The following is a 22,548-nucleotide window of genomic DNA, read 5'->3' on the forward strand; positions in this document are numbered from 1 at the left end:
AAAGGTCTGGGGTTGTTTCCAGGTGTGGTTTTGCATTTGGAAGCTGTTGCTGTGACCAGACAACATGCGGTCAAAGGAGCTCTCAATTGAGGTGAAGCAGAACATCCTGAGGCTGAAAAAAAGGAAAAAATCCATCAGAGAGATAGCAGACATGCTTGGAGTAGCAAAATCAACAGTCTGGTACATTCTGAGGAAAAAGGAATTGACTGGTGAGCTTGGGAACTCAAAAAGGCCTGGGCGTCCACGGAAGACAACAGTGGTGGATGATCGCCGCATACTTTCTTTGGTGAAGAAGGACCCGTTCACAACATCAACTGAGGTCCAGAACACTCTCAGAGAAGTAGGTGTATCTGTCTCTAAGTCAACAGTAAAGAGAAGACTCCATGAAAAGCAAATACAAAGGGTTCACATGTAGATGCAAACCATTCATCAATTCCAAAAATAGACAGGCCAGAGTTAAATTTGCCCAAAAACACCTCAAGAAGCCAGCCAGTTCTGGAAAAGTATTCTATGGACAGATGAGACAAAGATCAACCTGTACCAGAATGATGGGAAGAAAAAAGTTTGGAGAAGAAAGGGAACGGCACATGATCCAAGGCACACCACATCCTCTGTAAAACATGGTGGAGGCAACGTGATGGCATGGGCATGCATGGCTTTCAATGGCACTGGGTCACTTGTGTTTATTGATGACATAACAGCAGACAAGAGTAGCCGGATGAATTCTGAAGTGTACCGGGATATACTGTCAGCCCAGATTCAGCCAAATGCTGCAAAGTTGATCGGACGGCGCTTCACAGTACAGATGGACAATGACCCCAAGCATACAGCCAAAGCTACCCAGGAGTTCATGAGAGCAAAAAGGTGGAATATTCTGCAATGGCCAAGTCAATCACCAGATCTTAACCCAATTGAGCATGCATTTCACTTGCTCAAATCCAGACTTCAGACGGAAAGACCCACTAACAAGCAAGACCTGAAGGCTGCGGCTGTAAAGACCTGGCAAAGCATTAAGAAGGAGGAAACCCAGCGTTTGGTGATGTCCATGGGTTCCAGACTTAAGGCAGTGATTGCCTCCAAAGGATTCGCAACAAAATATTGAAAAAAAACTTTTTTGTTTGGGTTATGTTTATATGTCCAATTACTTTTGAGCTCCTAAAATGTGGAGTGTTTGTAAACAAATGTGTACAATTCCTACATTTTCTATCACATATTTTTGTTCAACCCTTTAAATTAAATGTTACAATCTGCACTTGAATTCTGTTGTAGAGGTTTCATTTCAAATCCAATGCGGTGGCATGCAGAGCCCAACTCACAAATATTGTTACTGTCCAAATATTTCTGGCCCTAACTGTATTTAAGTTAATTCTTAGTTGTACAAGTCATAATCAGACCAGTGCAATTTATATTTTTTTAAGCAAGGCTTTGTATAACACATTTTCAATAACACCAAGTAAAAGAACAATGAAAACAATAAAAACTTTAAATTCCAGCAGCAAAAAACAAACAAAAACAAAACAAAAAAAAAAAATACAACTTGTTCCAATTGTTATTAATGAATGTCAACTTTACAGGTTTAAAGGAACTCAGTATTTCAGCTGTTTTGCAGTTTTCTTGAAGTTTGTTCTAGATGAAAATTGAATGAATCTCCTCCATGTTTGGTTGTGGTTCAGAGGATGCAGAGCAGAACCGGAACCAGAACCAAAACTAGAACCAGAACCAGAACTAGAACACGAAGCCTTGAAAGGTCTGGAAGATTGATGCAGGTCTTTAATGTATTTTAGTGCTACGCAATTACATAATTTATAAATTAACAAAAGTATTTTAAAGTCTGTTCTCTGAGCAATAGGGAACCAGTGCATGGAATGTAAATTGTGATTTATTTTACTAGTTTTATGGAGGAAACGTTTCAGTGGTGAATCGCAATTTAACAAGTGAAAATTACCTTTCCACTTAAGACCAGTTTGATTTGGACAGTTTTTCCCCATTAATAATTAAAAGTACTGCATGACTATTTTGTATTTACGCAAGTCCTCTTTGTCTGACATTAAAATTAGTTTAATCTGAAACAAGAAATCTGTATGGGCACCATAAAATACACAAAACAGCTTTATTTGATTTAAAAACCTTTTTATTCAGACATAATCAAGTCCACCTATTTTCTCATTTAGCTCCAAAGACAAGTTGAGCTACAAAAAAACATTTTGTACAAGTAAAAAAAATAAAAAATACAATGAAAGATGAAACAAACAGATGGATCCAATGTTTAACATCTACACCTGTTGTGTAGGTTAAAAAGTTCCCTCACATCGGATAATTAAGCACCACATCCTGCTTCGCCAACTCCAACAACATGGGATCGTCGAAGAACTTGCTGATACTCACATCTTCGCTCAGACCCTGCAAAGCACCAAAGATTATTAGTAACTTTTTCATTTAAATGCTGAATTTGTGGTACTATTTTAAGTTGAAAGGGCAAACAGGCGGGCAGCCGACTTGCCTTGCGTCTCCTGGTCTTGATCATGAACTCTCGGGCCAGGTGGGGGGCGGGTTGAGGCTCGAGGGGCCGGATCACGATGCTCTTGTCCAGCGGGTCACCGGGAACAATCTAAAACGAGTGTCAGAAGCAAAACAGACACTCGTTTACATTCAGCACATTGCCTAACAACAAGACGCAAGACCTTCAGCGTTAACACGCTGAGTGAACATTTTTAACAGTCTGTTCCGTTTTTCCTGACTCAGTACAGAAACCGTCATCGTAACAGAAAAAAAAACAAGACGTAAGTAGCGTCACTCCATCAAATGTGACCAATATGACAACAATGCAACGTTCGCAGGATGAGTTAGGATGCATACGAGCTCCCGGACGTTAAAATTATTCACTAAATCTGCTCTAAGCATCCCGACCTTCCTGGGATGAATGGGATATTCACTGTCATTTGACGGGGAGGAAGAGGAGGCTTGCAAAGGAATGGGATATGATAGAATAAATAAAGACTTTCTAAGCCTAAGGGGGAGATTTTGACTGGAGGAAAAGAGAAAAACATAATCAAAGGAGAAGCTGGAGCCCAATCAACAGATGGAAGGGAGCGGCGGAGGACAGAAACTCATCGCGACACTGTTGGCAAGCCAGTAGATGATAAAACTAATGAGGGAGGCACAATATGGCCTCTTAAGGTTAATGGGCCAAACAAGGCAGTTCAGGGACTTCTTTGTTCTTCTCGTTATCTGGGGCAGCCGAATCAATATGTGCTCACAGGAATCAAATCTCTCAAACACAAACAGCAGAAAAGAGCCAGATTGTTGAGTGAATTGTGAATGAGTCATTTTAACATACATGCTAAGTGAGCATTTTGGAATAAGAAATGAATCAATCAATCGCATGATAAATTAAAATGAGCTCAATAAATTCCATTTGCATGACTGTTTGTTTTTCTCTTTTTCTACCAAAGACTGGATGACAAGTTTCCAGTCTGGTCTCTGCTATTCTGAAGGACAAATTTCTTCACAGAGAGTTTAATATAAATTTTATTTGCTGTTTTGGGTGTTTTGTTTGTTTGTTTTGGAAATTTAAAATGTCTTCCACGTCTAGTATCAAATATTTGATACTCAACTGGCATTACTTTGTCATTACCATGATATCATTTGAAAATGGTCTGAAAACAACATCACAGTGACTTCTCAATAACAAGATTTGTTATCGTGACAGGTTTAGTGCTGATTGTTATTAAATCTCAAGAGAACGTCCTTAAAAAAATTTTTTGCAAGAAATAAATGGTGAAAAACTGTTTCTGTCTGCTATTAAATAAGCAGAATTATCTCATCAGGAACTGAAATAAAGAAAAACTTCTTAATAAAAAGCAATTTAAAGCAGAACCAAATCTGTCACTGCATTTTATTTTCTCATCTTCATATAATTTACATAACAATAATGCAAATATTCTCCAGTGCATGCCTGACATAAATAATTCATGTCTGATGTCGCGTCAGATGCTTTCATTTTCACCTACGGGGGATGAAACATTAGTTCAGATGATGAAACATGAAATGTTTCCACTCCTTTTTTGCTCACAGATTAATGACTTTGCACTGAAGTATTAATCTAGCCTAAGTGGAGGTAATTTTTACTGACACAGCTCTACGGAGTGCAGACGCAAACACATGTCAGATAAGAGCAGGCAGACGCAGACAGACACATAAAACTTGAAAAGTAATGAGTTGACACTATGCCGTAGTCGGGATCAAAAGCTGTTTAGCCGGAGAGAAAGGCGAACGTGTGACGCCTGGCGCTTCAGAGCCGCAAAACGTGTTGGTTGGGGCTCCCAGCATTCCCACACATGTTCGCAAACGTACTTCCAAACTTGTCAAAGGTCAATTTTCAAAGCATGAATATAAAACTTGACTTTAAACTACCTCAGGCTCTCCATTAGGGCTGCAGCTAACAATTATTTTAGTAAATCAATTATTTTGATGATCAACTGGATAAAATAAATTGGCTCATTCATAAAGTTTTCCATCCTTACATTTTAAGTCCTTTTATTCAATATTAAAAAAACACAAAAATGTAAGCAAACAATTCAATTCCCTTTTTGAATAAGAAAATTAACATTTTATTGTCTAAGACGCAATACCAGCATTCCTTTAGAGAAGAATACATCTGTTGCTAAATATTTCTTGATTTGTTGATTATCTTTTGGACAAACTGATTAGGTGCTTAATATGAGGTTTCATTTTTACAAAGTGAAGCAATAACTGCCACTTGAGGAGTTTTTGTAGAAAATATTTACAGGCAAAAAGGGTTTTTCTTTCATCTTAAATGCAAAATCTATATTTTTTTATAGCTTTGGCTTAATTACTGCTCTGACTGTGTTGCTTCTTTCAGCTTTGTATGCTTTAGTTTACAATTATTCAATTAATAAATTAGTTGAGGATTACTTCAATAATTGATTCATTACGATTAGTCTGATTTGTTCTAGTTTTACTTTCAATTTTAACCTGTAAAAACTAAAGAAGATTGATGAAAAACGTGAACGGATGTATGAAATAAGGATGGATCATGTACTTACAGATCGATGAGTGGAAAATGCATGAATGACAGATATACAATGGGGGACTCGAACAGATGGAAAAAACATGAATATATAGATGAAGGGATGCATATTTGAAAGGATGGAAAAATGTATGTAGATGGAGGCATGTAAGAAAGAAGAATAAATGGATGGCTAAGCATACAAGTGGATGAAAGTACCAATCGATAAAATAGATGGTGTCGACAGAGAGACAGGTCGATGGACAAAGGAGGACTGAATGACTGCACAAATGAAAAAGTAAATGGAAGGCTGTATATTTGGAGAGAAAGAGTGATGGATGAGGGGAAGGACAAACTGACAGAGAAATAAAAACAAAATCCCAGTCATTTACATTTTTCACATTAAAGACAGAAGAGCACCAGCATCAGTCTGTATCTAAGAGACAGAAATGAATCTCGGGACTTTTCAACGGATTTTTACCTGCCAGGCTTTTATTTTTAGGCGGCAAATGCCAAGTAATCCAATCCACCAAGAGGGAGGAGCTGACTGCATGTTAGTGTCCATAAATCTCACCTGCCAGTGGTGGAACACAGACAGCGCGAAGGCCTGACCCTGTGTGTGTGTGCGAAGGTCAGTCTCAAAGCCGAACGAGTCTATGGCCGGGATGAAAGCCTTGATGGTGTAAAGAGGAGAGCCGGGAATGGGTGCGTCCTGGGTGACGTGACCTCTGATAGATGGCAAACAAATATTAGTTCAAGAAGAAAATGAAAAATTATGAGTGTGAAGCTTGATTTAGGAGGTAGACAAACCTTCTTCTTGCCAGAACGGTGTAGACGGCAGATACACAGTCAGCTGGAGCCTGGACCTCCACAAAGTAATATGGCTCCATTAACCTTGGTGTGGCCTGAAATGAAAGGGTTACTACAGATTAAAGCAGGAAGAAAGGCCAAGAGAAAGACTGTAATATATTCATGAGATCCAAAAACAGCATCACAGTTTACTTAAGCTGTTCTCTCTAATACAGGTAAATAACCATTTAAAAATAAGAAGAAAAAAACAGGTTTAGAACACTTTTCCCAAAGTCAGTTTCAAACACTTTCCAAGGTAAGCTGTCAAACTTTTCCAGCATCACAATTTGGAGATTAAAAACAACATAAATTAACAAAAAAAGACAGTTTCAATTTACAATTATATGATAATAGTTTCTTACTGTTATTAACACATTTTGTGGTAGTATTTTACATTACACAACGGGGACAAAGTAAACCAAAATATAGCTAGCATTTTTAAAAATCAAGCACCATCAAATCCTTGAAAACTCCTGATTGAAATTCAAGCATTTTAAAGGGTCTAAAATACCTGTACCAACCCTGGAAAAAAAAAACAAAAAACAATCTGCAAGTCTCTGACCATGAGAAAGGCGGAGTAGACGACCCTCCTGGCTGTGGGGATGACCTGACCTCCTCCTCTGTGGAGAGGCTCCTGAGCAATGACGGCATCCAGGATCTTAAACTTCACATTTCTAATAGCTGACAGGAGCAAAAACAAAAAACTCAACAAAAATACGAATAAATCAGTCCACATTTCATTCAGAGGAAGACTCTAGGTTCTTACGCTCATCACACAGAGGTCCCTCCCTTGTGCCCCACTGGAAGCCCTGAACGATGCTGTCTTTGACTGAACCGAGCAAAGCTTTGTCCACCTGCAGAAAACACACAATGGCTCTGAGACTCTCTGGAAGAACACAATATTTTAATAAATACATTCATCAAAAACAAGCAAAATGACTCATTTTAGGTTTTCTTAACCTAAGGAACTGAAACATTTAATTTCATGCTTTTTTGCACTCAAATCTCTTGAGTTCTCCATCCATTTCTACCTTTTTCAAACCTATAAAGGAAAACCTTCAACATGAATTTGATGCAGATAAAAGGAAACCATAAAGCGTGATGTTTTAGGCACAGATTAGGGATCTGCTGAGAGATGTGGAGGCAGTATTGCAGATTCAATATGATTGGATGTATGAAGTGTGTATATACAATGAATTTTTGCTAAACAACCAAAACAACAAAGCTGAAAACACAATTTTTTCTTCCTGATCTTGACCTGGAAACCATTTAAATTGAGATTCAGATGGAGAAAAATCAGCTTTTTGTACAAGTAAAGAGAAAAACAAGGTCAATTTAGTTAAATTATTGTGGCAAACGCTGGAAAGCAAATACATGGAAAAAATATAAAGAAATATTTCAGAGTTATGCACAAAATTTCTTGCCAATCGTTTTTCTGACTTGCCTCCGAAGGAAGCGTGTCATCCACGAGAATATTTGGCCCTGTTGTGTCTGGTCCAAAGGCCCAGATAGACCTGGCAGCCAGCAGATCCCAGTCGTACTTCGTCTGGAAGAACTCTCCCAGCTTCTTCCTGCCATGACAAAACAGGACAGTCACTGGTTGGGGGTGGGGAAGTGATGGGAGGTGCAGTGTGTCAACTGGAACATTAAAGAGATTGCTTTATTTGAGGGGCCAACGGGGGGGTTAATGGAAGAGAGGTATGTGCTATTATATGGTGCCACAACCAGCTCCAGATGGAGTCACAGACAGCAAGCCTCAGTCAAGCAGAGGATGTAATCAGGCCAGCACTTCATACAAGAGGAACAGGAAAGTGCTCGCATGCTTTCACTGCACAATTTAATTAGAGAGAGTGAATTAATCAATAAGCAAAAGTGAGGTAACATCGTGGGGGCATTTCTGTGATGCACAGGCAGCTACTCGGCAGCGAACGCAAAATTATTGTCGAGCACCTATGTATTTAGCAACTTCCAGTGTTTCACTTCTTAAGTTTTTCCTCCATTGCCTTCTATGACCGCGCGTAATTACAGAACCTCGTTTTTCAATAACTGCTCATTAATCCCAGCAAAGGATGAAATGAGAATAAATGGTCAGAAAAGCTCAGAAATGTGGAGGAATTAAGCTGACATCAAAGCAAAACGAGCACATCTGACATGAAAGGCACATTGTATCACCCAGTTAATAAAGCAGTCAATTAAACTGCAGCTGCAGCAGCAGCAGTGAGCGGGAGAGTCTTTAGCGGCATACCTGTTCCAAGTGATCTGCACCACTTCGTTCTCGATGTCCTCGGCGAGCCCCTTCTCCAGAGGCTCAGCAATCATGGTGATCTTATTCCTGGAAATCAAACCAATCTCAGTTTGTGTTGCTTTATCTGACCTGTGTATTGCCCAGCCAAGCAGCTGTAATTATCTGGTGAAGCATCATCAGATTAAACTCTTGCCCTTGTGTTCGACTTGGATCTGATAAAATGAGGGTAAATACTCACTTTTTGTTGGGCGTCTCAGCAAAGCACTTAAGAGACGAAGTCTCAACCACCGTTTCACAAAAAGTCACAACGGGATCAGCAACCTGAAGGGAAAATTTATATATTAAACATGACAAAATCAACTTGATTTTGTAATTTGACATGTTGAAATTGGGCTTCTGTCTTTTTAAGAAGCTTTGGGCTCTTTCCGACACTCCTCCTTCAGCACATCGATCAACAATGCTTCTCATTATGCTGTTTACAACAACTGTTCTTAGGAGAAATAGTTCCACCAGGTGTTTGCCAATTGCTGCTGCTGCTGCTAGTCTGAAGGAGTTGAGTGGGAGAGGAATTACAGTCTGAGTTTGACATTAGTGGATTAGTCACAGAAATTATTAGAAGTACTGTGAGCTAAAAGTCCAGACATCAATCAAAATGATACAAATGTATGAGTTCGTTTATGTGCTCAGGGCTCCTTTCGCATCAATTATTGCGTTTTCACAGCAGTGCTACAAAGGTGATAAAGAAGTCAGGTTGTTATACCAGCAGTATTGATATTGGTGACTCTGGTGTTTCATGCTTCTTAGCATCACTATGAGATTCATGTCAGATCAGCCTGAAGGCCAGTCAGGCTCAGTGATGTCATGGTCACTAAAGTAGGTGCTTTTGGCAGTGTGAGCAGAGTCCTGAAGGGAAGTAAAATAAGGATCTCCATAATAAGCATCACTTCAGAGTTCAGTAAATTGTCCTGATCGATGACAGTGATGATCAAACGTGGCTAATTGACACCAACAGATAACATGGTTGCCCAAATTATCACTCACTGTAGAAACTTTACACTGCATCTTAACGCTATGGACATCGCTCGAAGCACCACCTTCAGTCGCTGCAACACTTTGGGAAGTGAACCAGAACTCTTGATTGTGGCTTGCTATACAAAAGGGGTGATTATTTTCTCCTTCCATCACTCTATACCTTCAGCATTTTGTGTAATGTCCTTTGTGTCCAGTGTGAGCATCTGCTACTATGAGTCTCTGTCCAGCTGGCTAAATGCTGCATTAGCATGTAAAATGAAAGTTCATAACTTTTGGAATATATTAGGCAGCAATTATTGTTCTCCAGACAGTCCTATGCAATATGAATTTTGAACACACCGCTATAGCAAAGACTATATATATTCGAGACCAATTGTGCAGCCTCTGAAGGTTGCAGTTATCTTTGTTACTTGTCACATTTTTCTCGTTTGATTTTTTTCTTCCACTCAATATTCCATTAATATGCTTCGATGCAGCATTCTCTAAACTATGTTTTTTAGCAATGACCTTTTGCGGTTCATTTTGCTTGGTGTCAACAAGCACTCTTTCCTGATTGTGAAAGTTATAATGTCACAATTTTATGTTATTATTGATTAAATTATCTATGGCATGTTTTCTATTCGTTCAGTTATAAGCTGAAGTTGTCTTAGTATTTGCTTTCTGAATTTAATTACCAAAATAAATGACCTCTTTAGTGACAATTTATTATATCAAGATTAACCTGCAGTTTCTTCCTAACCAACATAAAATGTTGCAGTGACATAATTATAATGGACATTTTTACGTACTTTAATGTCAATTTCTGAGTACATCTTCCTCAGATCATGCATGACACAATCCAGGTAAAGCTCTCCTGTCCCTAAGATGACATGTTCTCCAGACTCCTCCACCTGAAACACAGTTAACACGTCAATCAGCTCCAACATAGCAAATAAAATGATTTGACACGGCGATGGTGTTCAGATGTACCTTTGTGGTTAGAGAAGGGTAGCTCTTGTTGACCTTCCTCAGTCCGTCCAACATCTTGGGAAGCTCGGACGGGTTGACGGGCTCCACGGCGATCTTGATGACCGAAGCTGTGTTAAACTTTAACGGCCTGAAAATCTGAGCCTGTTAGCGAAAGACAAGTTTCGTTATTATGGTTCATAGTTCGAAATATCTTTAAAAAGTGTCTCAGTGATTCCGGACCTCTTCATTCCCCCGAGGTTCTGTGATGGTGGCCGTCTTCACGATTGGCTGGTCACAGCCTTCAATCAGAACCCAGTTTCCTGCAGGAACTCGGTTCACTTCGATTTGGTATCTGAGATGGTGGAAGAGGCTGTAAGTCTACCAGGCAATTGCTGACTTTCGGACCTTCGTAAACGAGTGAAACCAGAAGGTCACCTGGCAACAGAGATCCAGAGGCGACCCACGGTGCAAATCTGCGAGTCTTCCTCGTCATCCAGCGTGTAATTCTCTCCCAGAACCTTGACCGGCTGACCTGCCTGAATGGTACCGCTCAGAACCCTGCCGAAGGCGTGGAACTGGACCCCATCTTCAGTGCTGTACATTTTAGTGGTGTGGCACATCAAAGGACCCTGAGGAACATCAGGAAGTAAGAAGAGGAGTCTTGAAACTAAAATAATTTATTTTTTTGTTTAATATATAAACTTTTTTGTAAAAAACATTTTAATAAGCCTTGAAATGACTCACATCAGGATCACATTCTGCCATGGCTTCTCCCAAGTCAGAGTCTAGTCCTCCTGTGTATGTGTGGTCTATCTTTATTTTAGCACCCTCTTGTGGTGAGGGGATGTGCTGCACGCACATGTCCACAAAACCTGCAAAGAAAAACAAAAAATTAATGGTTTAATACATTAAATTTGTGTACTGACACATTTCTCATGGCACTTATAGTTAATACAAAATTTATATCTATATTAAGAGCCACAGAAATATATAGAAATCTCAATCAAAATTTCCAGAAATCTGTGTCCTTATTTAACCCAATTTTTAAAGAATAAATAAATAAAAAAATAAAAAATAAAAAAATAAAAACTGGAAGACATCTCAAGTCTCAGTAGTCAAATTTTTAAAATAAACCAGACAAAAATGACAGACTGCCAGGAGAGAAAAAGAGGGGGATAGTTGGGATATGGATGGAAGCAAAATGAATTGATGTAAGAAAAATGGACGGACATAGGAAAGATAGATGGAACAAAGATGGATGAATGAAGAAAGGTCAGACTGAAGTGAACTTTTCCACATTGATACAGCGAATAAAGTTTGAAAATATACATATTTTTCCACAATCCTTTTCATATCCATATTTATCACCACCAGGAGAAAAACTTCAACCAAATCCAAATGAAGCAAAACATCAGACTCCAAGGCGTACCGGTGAACTCTCCGAAGAAACGGTTACAGACCAGCCGGAGCAGAGGCCTGATGTTCAGCTTCAGCTCCTCCTTGGTCAGATGGATCCCAAGTTCATCCAGAACCCGGGGCAGGGTGGTGTCCACGTCCCCAACCACCTGGACACACACAAACACACCATTTGGGAAAGGATCACACACAGGAGGTTTGAACAGAGAACTAAGCTGCTAATCTTCATGGAAACAAAAACAAACAAAGCGAGCCATTTCGAACCTGTGAGAGGATCTTGTAAAGAGGCTCCAGGACAAACTCCACAAAGCTGCGCTGGGAGTTACTGGTGGGAGCTTTCTTTGTGAACTTACGACTAAACAGAAAACAAAGAAAAAAACATGAAGGAAGAGAAGAGCTTCAAAGATTTTAGCAGCGAGGCTGAGGGCTCACGTTTTGGGGTTGAAATAAATGTCTCCCCAAAGCCGCTTTGCAAACTCGTTATAGTTGATATCACCTAGAAACAGAGTAAGGAGACAGGAGTGAGTTAGTGCTGTTTTCTATTATCCACAGTGATGGTAAAAGTATTCACACCCTCATATTTTACTTTCTTGCTTTTTAAGCTTAAACAGATAAAAGACAACAAGACAAAAGAGCAACATTCAATTTATTTGAAACATGTAAAACAGAACAAAAAAAATAATCTGCATGTTCACTGATAAGTGGTCTCACCGTAGGTGTCTGAGTAGATCTTGGCAAAGGACCCCAGGGTGAAACAGATGCTATACTGAGAACTGGCGAAGCAAACGTTGCCGAGGAGCGGAGATACCACCAAGTTCTCGTCTGTGGAGTACGTACTGAAAGACATAAGGAATGTCACAAATACAGAGCTTGAGTCTAAAGTATTTTTATGTTGAAATACTTTCATACTTTACTTTTAGGTTTGCAGTTTCCCTTGTTAATCAAACAAACCAGAATTACCTGAGCAAACCGTTGACCTCATCCACAATGTGTCGAAGTTTATAATAAGCGTCTGTTGGCGGCAGTTTGAGCTCAACAATGAGCCGGTCCACCTTGTTGATGCAGATGGTGATGGCCATGCGCTCCTGCACTGCATGTTTGATCAGACGCTCCGTGTTCAGCATCACCTGGTCAAAGATCCACAGAAGGTTGAATCACTTATTGTGAAATTTTTTTTTTATAAAACTAAATGCCTTTGTTAAGAAACGGCAACTCACTCCTTCAGCTGCATCGATGAAGAGGACAACTCCATCTGAGATCCTCATGCTGGATGTGACCTCATCAGAGAAGTTCACATGGCCTTTTCAAGGAGACATACTGTCAATGTTTTGTTTATTTTTAAGAAAAGATCACAGATAAACATCTTCATTGAGCTAATATTCAAGACCTGGTGTGTCCATGATGTTGAAAAGGTACGATTTTCCTCTAGAGTCAGGCAGCACCATCGTGACTGGAGTGCTTTTGATGCCGACTCCTCGCTAACAAAAAAAGCACCAATAACATCGTAGAGACAAAATGTTATCATTCAGCAATAACCCAACAGATTTAAATAAATACTGTCTGGTTAAGTAATGACAAATATAAATGAAGGGCTCACCTCCTGCTCAGTGAAAAGGATGTCTGTGTACCGGAGCTGGAAAAAAAAAAAAGTCAAAATCCACGTTGGGTCGCAGTTGATTTCAATACAGTTTAAGTGAAATTGAAGCAGAGAACACTCACATCAACATCATCTCTCTTTCTGATTTCAGGATGAGTTTGCTCAATCAGGCAGTCCACAAAACACGTCTGAGAGGAATGAAAACATTAAGAGGATAAAACTACATTGGATGTGATATTAATAATAATAATATTTAGTTTTTTTCCTAACATTGTCACAAGCATGAATAACTTTCTCTATTTTGGTCCTTCTCCAACTCTTCTAGTAACCTTTAGCAGCTCAGCAAAGTCATAAAAATAGGCCCTCATTTTCATTCTAGCTACATATATATTTTTTATTTAAATGCGTTTCTTGATCAAAATGCCAAAGACAATCCCCCAGCAAAGAACAGAGCATGATGTGAGAGAGCCAGCAGCAGCTAGAGGGCTGCATCTAACCTTGCCATGGTGGAGGTGACCACAGAGGGTGACGTTACGGATCAGCTCGGTACCGTCCATCAAATCTGCCAGAAACCTGCACGGACACAAAGAATGAAGGAGACGCCTGTCACTCTGCTGCATTCTGAATCATCAGCATTTTTATCCAAATTTAACAAGCTACCGGACTCACTCCATGTCATAAACAGTGGCAGGTAACTCCTGCTCCATCAATGTGAACTTCTTGTGCTTGACTGGCTTGATAATGGGCTCTGCAGAAAAGAGAAATAAGAAAAAACTCATAAAAATATCAATTGTCTTGTTTTCAAAGACAGTATTGTGTAACTACGTCAACGGCACACATTAATTTCAGTCATTTTGATTGCATAGAAATTATCTTCAAATACATTTGACGTTTCAACAAAGGTAAAAATCTAACTAAAATTAAAGCTGCAAGCAGCCTCGAACGGCCCTCGCAGCCAAGCGCCGCTCCGGCCTATTGCCACCGCGGGGTACGAGCAACCGCCGCCTCACGCCAGCCACCACAGAAGCTCTCACGCAGTTTTCAGCTCCTCCGCCCGCACCGCGGAAGCTGTTCCTCAGATTCCATCAACGCTGGCCACGTGCTAACACAGAAGTTGTTGCGCAGTTTCCGCGCCCGTCCACCAGGCGGTACGCACTGATGCGTTCGGAGGCGCTCCTTGACGATGCAAAAAATGTGGTGCAGATTCATTGGTTTAGCGAGGAAATATAGCTGGCGGATTAATGTAGGACGCGCAGTGGAGTCAAAATATATTTCAATGCTGTTGTTCTCTTTAGAGGTCAACAAAGGTCATACGTATCCAATTTGGCGTCAGTCGGATGATCCACGTGTCATTTACAGCCGATCATATGCACATGACGAAGTATTACAGTTCGTCATTTTTCATCATTTTCAGCTGTGTTTCTAAAGAACTCTATTTCATTGTTGGAGTAATACTTACTCAGAGTGGCGAATTACTGAAATGGTTTGTAAGAAGTAAGAAAACGCTACCTTTACTGCATGATTTAATTCAACAAAAATTATCTGAGACATTTCTATCCTTTTAGAAATTTCATGGCAACGCTCTCACAAAGTTTTCACGCCCATCCGCCCGTGGATCTGTTTGTCATTGGTGGAGGAACACTGACACCTACTGGCGAAATACTGATATTGTTCTTCATTCTGTTTATCTGCTGTTTCATTTGTGGAGCAATACTGACCCAAGTGGCGAATTACTGAAATGGTTTATAAACGCCAAAAATGGGATCAAAATCTGAACTTCAATCTAAAATGGCTCACTTCCTCTGGGGTTTAGACCATGGCTCCAAGAGACCTTTTTGTAAGTCCTGACAAGGTACACACGTGTACAAAGTTTCGTAATTGTAGGTTAAAGCATGGCTTGGGGCTGATCATTTAAAATTTTCTAGGGGGCGCTATAGATAAATTAGGCCACACCCTACAAATATTGTGATGGATTCCTGTCGGGGAGTGGATGAAGATCCATCCTTGTGAGTTTGGAGCAGCTGTGCCCAAAAATGTGGAATTGAGAGCCAAACGTATGGCGATGGCGTTACAGGTCACTTCGCCACGCCGCCACGCCCAGCTGCTCCATCGAAGCTGGTCGGGGTTGGAATCCTCAACACACCAACATGTCTTCTGTGTCTGGGCACAGTTTCATGTTGATGAGGTCAAAGGGGTCAGATAGCGACCTTTCAGAGTAAAACATGACACTTCCTTTCTCAGGGGGCGTGGCCTAAGTGATGTCATCATTCGACCATAGGGTATTGTAGGACACCCGATGATGATCAATCACAGAAACTTTGGTGCCTCTGTGAGTTTCTGTGTAGGAGATATAGCAGTTGATTTTTTATGGGGAGTAGGTGAACTTTGACCCCTGCTAACCCCCCTTCAGCATTCTCAAAAACTCACCGTTTTGATAACTTTAGATGGGACATGCCTTATGAGCAAACTGACCGAGTTTGAAGCCGATCAATCGAAATCCCTAGGAGGAGTTCGATCAAATAGCAAGGCTGTAAACGGCAAAAATGGGGTCAAAATCTGAACTTCAATCTAAAATGGCCGTCTTCCTGTGGGGTTTCGACCATGGCTCCAAGAGACTTTTTTGTAAGTCCTGACAAGGTACACACGTGTACAACGTTTCGTAATTGTAGGTTAAAGCATGGCTTGGGGCTGATCATTTAAATTTTTCTAGGGGCGCTATAGAGAAATTAGGCCACGCCCCACAAATATTGTGATGGATCCTGTCGGGGAGGTGATGTCGATCCATCCTTGTGAGTTTGCAGCAGCTGGGCCCGAAAATGTGGAATTGAGAGCCAAACGTATGGCGATGGCGTTAGAAGTCACTTCGCCACGCCGCCACGCCCACCTGCTCCATCGAATGTGGTCGGGGTTGGAATCCTCAATACACCAACATGTTTTCTGTGTCTGGGCACAGTTTCATGTTGATGAGGTCAAAGGGGTCAGATAGCGACCGTCCACAGTAAAACATTACACTTCCTGTTGTCAGGGGGCGTGGCCTAAGTGATGTCATCACTTGACCATAGGATATTGTAGGAGACCCGATGATGATCAATCACAGTAACTTTGGTGCCTCTGTGAGTTTCTGTGTAGGAGATATAGCAGTTTATTTTTTTATGGCGAGTAGGTGAACTTTGACTCCTGCTTACCCCCCTTCAGCATACTCAAAAACTCACAGTTTTGATAACTTTAGATGGGACATGCCTTATGAACAGACTGACCGAGTTTGAAGCCGATCAATCGAAATCCCTAGGAGGAGTTCGATCAAATACGAAGGCTGTAAATGGCAAAAATGGGGTGAAAATTTGACATTCAATCCAAAATGGCTGACTTCCTGTGATACTTGCACTATGACATTAATTGTAAATTTGAGCATCTTGGGGAGCTCTACAAGTGTACCAAATTTCATGTCTCTACGATGAAGTAAGTGAATAGCAAAGGGTCCTTTGAAAAATTTCAAGGTGGCGCTATTGAGCCATTTCTTTTGCAATTGTTGCGTCGACTTTAAAATACGTAAATTTGAAACAGGCTTAAGGCCTCCGCCAAGTTTGGTGAGTTTTTGAATATGATAAAGCCCCCAAAAAGCCAATTCATTTGGAGGGAGAATAATAATAATAATAATTATTAAAGCTGCAAGCAGCCTCGAACGGCCCTCGCAGCCAAGCGCCTCGGCTATTGCCACCGCGGGTACTACAACCGTCGCCTCACGTCAGCCACCACAGAAGCTCTCACGCAGTTTTCAGCTCCTCCGCCCGCACCGCAGAAGCTGTTGCTCAGTTTCCATCAACGCTGGCCACGTGCTAAGACAGAAGTTGTTGCGCAGTTTCCGCGCCGTCCTCCAGGCGGTACGCACTGATGCGTTCGAGCTCCTTGACGATGCAAAAAATGTGGTGCAGATTCATTGGTTTAGCGAGGAAATATAGCTGGCGGATTAATGTAGGACGCGCAGTGGAGTCAAAATATATTTCAATGCTGTGTTCTTTTTAGAGGTCAACAAAGGTCATACGTATCCAATTTGGCGTCAGTCGGATGATCCACGTGTCATTACAGCCGATCGTATGCACATGGCGAAGTACTACAGTTCGTCATTTTCATCATTTTCAGCTGTGTTTCTAAAGCACTCTATTTCATTGTTGGAATAATACTTACTCAGAGTGGCAAATTACTGAAATGGTTTGGAAGAAGTAAGAAAACGCTACATTTACTGCATGATTTAATTCCACAAAAATTATCTGAGACATTTCTATCCTTTTAGAAATTTCATGGCAACGCTCACAAAGTTTTCGCGCCCATCCGCCCGTGGATCTGTTTGTCATTGGCGGAGAACACTGACACCTACTGGCGAAATACTGATATTGTTCTTCATCTGTTTATCTGCTGTTTCATTGTGGAGCAATACTGACCCCAAGTGGCAAATTACTGAAATGGTTTATAAACGCCAAAAAATGGGATCAAATCTGAACTTCAATCTAAAATGGCCGACTTCCTCTGGGGTTTAGACCATGGCTCCAAGAGACTTTTTGTAAGTCCTGACATGGTACACATGTGTACAAAGTTGTCGTAATGTAGGTTAAAGCATGGCTTGGGGCTGATCATTTAAAATTTTCTAGGGGGCGCTATAGAAATTAGGCCACACCCTACAAATATTGTGATGGATTCCTGTCGGGGAGTGGATGAGAATCCTTGTGAGTTGAGCAGCTGCGGCCAAAAATGTGGAATTGAGAGCCAAACGTATGGCGATGGCGTTACAGGTCATTTCGCCACGCCGCCACGCCCAGCTGCTCCATCGAAGCTGGTCGGGGTTGGAATCCTCAACACACCAACATGTCTTCTGTGTCTGGGCACAGTTTCATGTTGATGAGGTCAAAGGGGTCAGATAGCGACCGTTGACAGTAAAACATGACACTTCCTGTTCTCATGGGGCGTGGCCTAAGTGATGTCATCATTCGACCATAGGGTATTGTAGGACACCCGATGATGATCAATCACAGAAACTTTGTGCCTCTGTGAGTTTCTGTGTAGGATATAGCAGTTTATTTTTTTATGGCGAGTAGGTGATCTTTGACCCCTGCCAACCCCCCTTCAGCATACTCAAAAACTCACCGTTTTGATAACTTTAGATGGGACATGCCTTATGAACAGACTGACCGAGTTTGAAGCCGATCAATCGAAATCCCTAGGAGGAGTTCGATCAAATACGAAGGCTGTAAACGGCAAAAAATGGGTCAAAATCCAAACTTTAATCCAAAATGGCTGACTTCCTGTGGGGTTTAGACCATGGCTCCAAGAGACTTTTTTGTAAGTCCTGACAAGGTACACACGTGTACAAAGTTTCGTAATTGTAGGTTAAAGCATGGCTTGGGGCTGATCATTTAAAGTGTTCTAGGGGCGCTATAGAGAAATTAGGCCACACCCTATAAATGTTGTGATGGATTCCTGTCGGGGAGTGGATGAAGATCCATCCTTGTGAGTTTGGAGCAGCTGCGCACAAAAATGTGGAATTGAGAGCCAAACGTATGGCGATGGCGTTACAGGTCACTTTGCCACGCCGCCACGCCCACCTGCTCCATCGTAGCTGGTCGGGGTTGGAATCCTCAATACACCAACATGTTTTCTGTGTCTGGGCACAGTTTCATGTTGATGAGGTCAAAGGGGTCAGATAGCGACAGTTCACAGTAAAACATGACACTTCCTGTTCTCATGGGGCGTGGCCTAAGTGATGTCATCATTCGACCATAGGGTATTGTAGGACACCCGATGATGATCAATCACAGAAACTTTGGTGCCTCTGTGAGTTTCTGTGTAGGAGATATAGCAGTTTATTTTTTTATGGCGAGTAGGTGATCTTTGACCCCTGCCAACCCCCTTCAGCATACTCAAAAACTCACCGTTTTGATAACTTAGATGGGACATGCCTTATGAACAGACTGACCGAGTTTGAAGCCGATCAATCGAAATCCCTAGGAGGAGTTCGATCAAATACGAAGGCTGTAAACGGCAAAAATGGGGTGAAAATTTGACCTTCAATCCAAAATGGCTGACTTCCTGTGATACTTGCACTATGACATTAATTGTAAATTTTGAGCATCTTGGGGAGCTCTACAAGTGTACCAAATTTCATGTCTCTAGGATAAAGTAAGTGAATAGCAAAGGGTCCTTTGAAAATTTCTAGGTGGCGCTATTTAGCCATTTCTTATGGGATTTTGCAATGACCTTAAAATACAAAATTTTGAAACTCCCTTTACGTGTCCGCCAAGTTTGGTGAGTTTTTGAAAATGATAAAGCCCCCAAAAAGGCCCTCTTTAGGGGGGCAGAATAATAATAATAAGAAACAGTAGGAAACAATAGGCCTTCGCAGCGCTTAGGCTGCCTAATGAACACAGTCTAAAAACAAGAACAACAAAATTACAGGGCAAAAGAAAGACATAATCAACAAAAAATATGTGAGATCTCAGAGAAATTATATCTCTAAATCTTAGTTTTTGTAGTGTTTATAAAAGCAGAGTGATAAACAAGTTGTCAGACTGGCAAGCTTTCACAAAGTGATAAATCAGCAAAAAATGTCACAAAAATAAAATAGCAGAACAAGGCTAGAGCTAGTAAAAAGTTTATCAAGACAAAAAGGGATCAAAACAATTAGGCATCACTGTGATACACTTTGACAAAAGAAAGTACACTTCAAGAGCAACAAAAATGGAAAGAAATAGGAGTTAGAGTTTGTTAAAAAGAATCAACTGAATGGCATGATCAACAAACAGTCTTCATTTGAGAAACAAAAACAGCATAAGACAAAACCCCATCTTGTAACATTTGTCCACCAGAAAATTACATAACAATGTTGATGAAGAATATCGGTTTTCACTACTAAAGTCAGTTTCTCAAACAACTCAAGCAGGAAGCAAGGTCTGGAGATGCAAACACTGGTTTAATTTTTCCATGAAAAATGTGTTTTAACTTTGTGATTATAAATCCCAACACACATGAAACCTCATATTCTTATCTTCACATGTTTTCCCAGATAGACCTCATTTACACACATTTCTCAGTGCTTTTGTAAACAAATTCAGAATCTACTCAAAGGAAGCTCTGCAGGAGTAATAAAAGCAAGCTGTTCCAGATAATAAAATGTGACTCAATCCTTATAATTTTTTTTTTAAATCTCACCAGTAAGCGGTTGTGTATCTTCTTCCTGGACAATAGTTTCCACTTCTGGCCCGTAAACCTCCTCCGCTGTGGGATAGTATTTTTTGTCCTCATGCAGGACCACCTCCATGCCAGGTACGTTCTCATCCTCATTTGCAGGCTCATCTTCTTCATCTTCATCCCCCTGCAGGAAATAAACACCATGACAGGTTTGCCAGAGAAATCTTTAGCAATTGCAAGTAGTATGAATTTGAAAGATACCTCGTCAATATCCCTGTCCTCTGCATCCAGGTCATCATCATCGTCATCAGAGTCCAGCTCTGGACCGATGTAATTACCAAACTCGTCATACAAATCAGCCTCCATCTTCTAGAAAACTGCAAAGAAATCAAATATTTATACTGGGGCTCATGTTGAAGAGAACACAGCAACTCTAAGATTAAACTTCCAAGTTTTTGAGACTAAAATGGAACAGATACTTTGTAATGATAAAATGCCAGAATTAATATGTAAAACAAAAAGCTGGAACAACGAGGTTGTGTAATCCTCCATGAAAACTGCAAAATAACTTTTCTTTCTCTACATTTTTTGACAACTAACCTTAAAACAGAACTCTGTATAAACAAACAGACATGTAGTTCAGTTTCCCACACACCACCAACACATCAAACAACCTATCAGTTTGTAAAAATATGCAAATGAGTAAATCTTAGGCAAAAGCTACAAGTACAAATGAGCTTTATTTCTGGTTAACTAATTCACTTATACTGAAGTAAGAACACAGAAAATTAATACATTCAAGCTACATCATTTCATCTGAAACAAATTCTTTCATAATTGCAGTTTCTCACTAAACATAAAACATATACAAAGTTTAACTGGTACTTGCAATATATTCATTTACGGTTCTTTATATGGGTACAATTTTAATAGTTTAAAAGATTTTCCGTGCAAAATAAGATAAATGAGTGGAAGTCAGGCTATAATAGAGATCATCAGTCAGGCTGTACCACAACAGCTAATGCTAACACTGATATTCTCGCGGCGGTTTACAGAACCCTATGTTTAATTTACGAAAGTTCTTGACAGAAAATAAACAAAAAAGTTGACCGGAAGAAATTCGGATCTTTTTCAGGTAATATTTTATCTAATAGCATATTGTCATGCTAACGAGCTAAAAGGGTGAAGATATGAACGAGCTGCTAGCTACGTAAGAGGTACGTTGCTGTTCAGAGCTAGCAAGCGATAGCATGCGGATTCCAACTAAATCATATATAAGTACGTACTTTTTTCCGGATGAAAAGCGGAGACTTAATATGAAATCCAAAATAATAAGATGACTTATACACAGAGTACAAATTCTCATTCAAATAGCGCCATGCGTATGAGATGCAACTGCCGTATATTCTCTTCTTCTGGTGTTTAATGGCGGGTGGCAGAGCTTTAACTGCCAATACTGCCACCTTCTGGACGTGAGGATAGATGAGAAACGTACATAAAAAGTGCCTGGATTTGTTCTTTACCCTTTTCATAACTTGACATTTTATTTTATTTTATCTTATCAATTCCTCAAAAAGACTTTGTTAATGTTTAATCTGTTCAATGCTTCTTTAAACTGTAACATTTCTTGCTCATACCATGAAAACGCTAAACAGATTCAGGCAGATTATAGTGATCACATATCTCTGTAATATGGTTTCCAATTATTTTGAGTTTTGTTGAGAGCTGTTTGACCTTTTCTGAGACATTTGAAAATGTATTCTGGTTTTTCTCCTGTTTTTCTTACATGTCCCTCAAACCTATTTTGTTTTATCCTTTCCCCCAAGCTTTTAACAGAATTGTTATCAATTAACTTGTATTCAGGTTTCCTCACTGGCATTTGGAACTCTTTTTTTTTATTATTGTCATTTACTGTTTATTCGAAAAAGAGAACATACTTGTACTGAGATGAGATTTGTACAATCTGGATTTGTTCTTTTTAGTATGTTCATTCTAAAAAGAGAACATACTTGTACTGAGATGAGATTTGTAGTTATCCTAAGACACCACTAGATGGAATTAAACATTTGCCACCACATGCCAACCAAAACAATTTTTCTTGGTGAAATAAAACTATAATTAAATAAATAAATGATTGTATACTTACATTTAGCCAAAATACAATGAAAAATTGGATGTTATTTGAGAATTTTTCAGTGTTAAACTCTTCTGAAATATGTATATGTGTTTATTCATGTTTTTAGGACACAATTT

General features: G+C 40.0%; 1 protein-coding gene across 1 annotated transcript; it reads right to left on the reverse strand.

The window, feature by feature from the left end:
• Nucleotides 1–2,109: 2,109 nt before the first annotated feature.
• Nucleotides 2,110–21,705, reverse strand: eftud2 (elongation factor Tu GTP binding domain containing 2). The gene is made up of 28 exons (XM_055051723.1): nt 21,582–21,705; nt 20,557–20,672; nt 20,317–20,479; nt 13,786–13,864; nt 13,614–13,689; nt 13,239–13,304; nt 13,117–13,152; nt 12,907–12,997; nt 12,737–12,819; nt 12,480–12,646; nt 12,231–12,355; nt 11,952–12,015; nt 11,784–11,874; nt 11,533–11,668; nt 10,848–10,975; nt 10,539–10,732; nt 10,344–10,455; nt 10,125–10,265; nt 9,944–10,045; nt 8,362–8,444; nt 8,124–8,210; nt 7,323–7,449; nt 6,645–6,732; nt 6,441–6,559; nt 5,840–5,934; nt 5,604–5,757; nt 2,501–2,608; nt 2,110–2,400 (listed from the first exon to the last, which is right to left on the reverse strand). The coding sequence occupies exons 2-28, from the start codon at nt 20,659–20,661 to the stop codon at nt 2,305–2,307; spliced, it is 2,916 nt and encodes a 971-aa protein (XP_054907698.1). The 5' UTR covers nt 20,662–20,672; nt 21,582–21,705; the 3' UTR covers nt 2,110–2,304.
• Between the last annotated feature and the right edge of the window lie 843 nt (nt 21,706–22,548).

This window comes from Poeciliopsis prolifica, unplaced genomic scaffold (genome assembly GCF_027474105.1).
Source record: "Poeciliopsis prolifica strain line A6 unplaced genomic scaffold, Auburn_PproV2 SCAFFOLD034, whole genome shotgun sequence".
Lineage (NCBI taxonomy): Eukaryota > Metazoa > Chordata > Actinopteri > Cyprinodontiformes > Poeciliidae > Poeciliopsis > Poeciliopsis prolifica.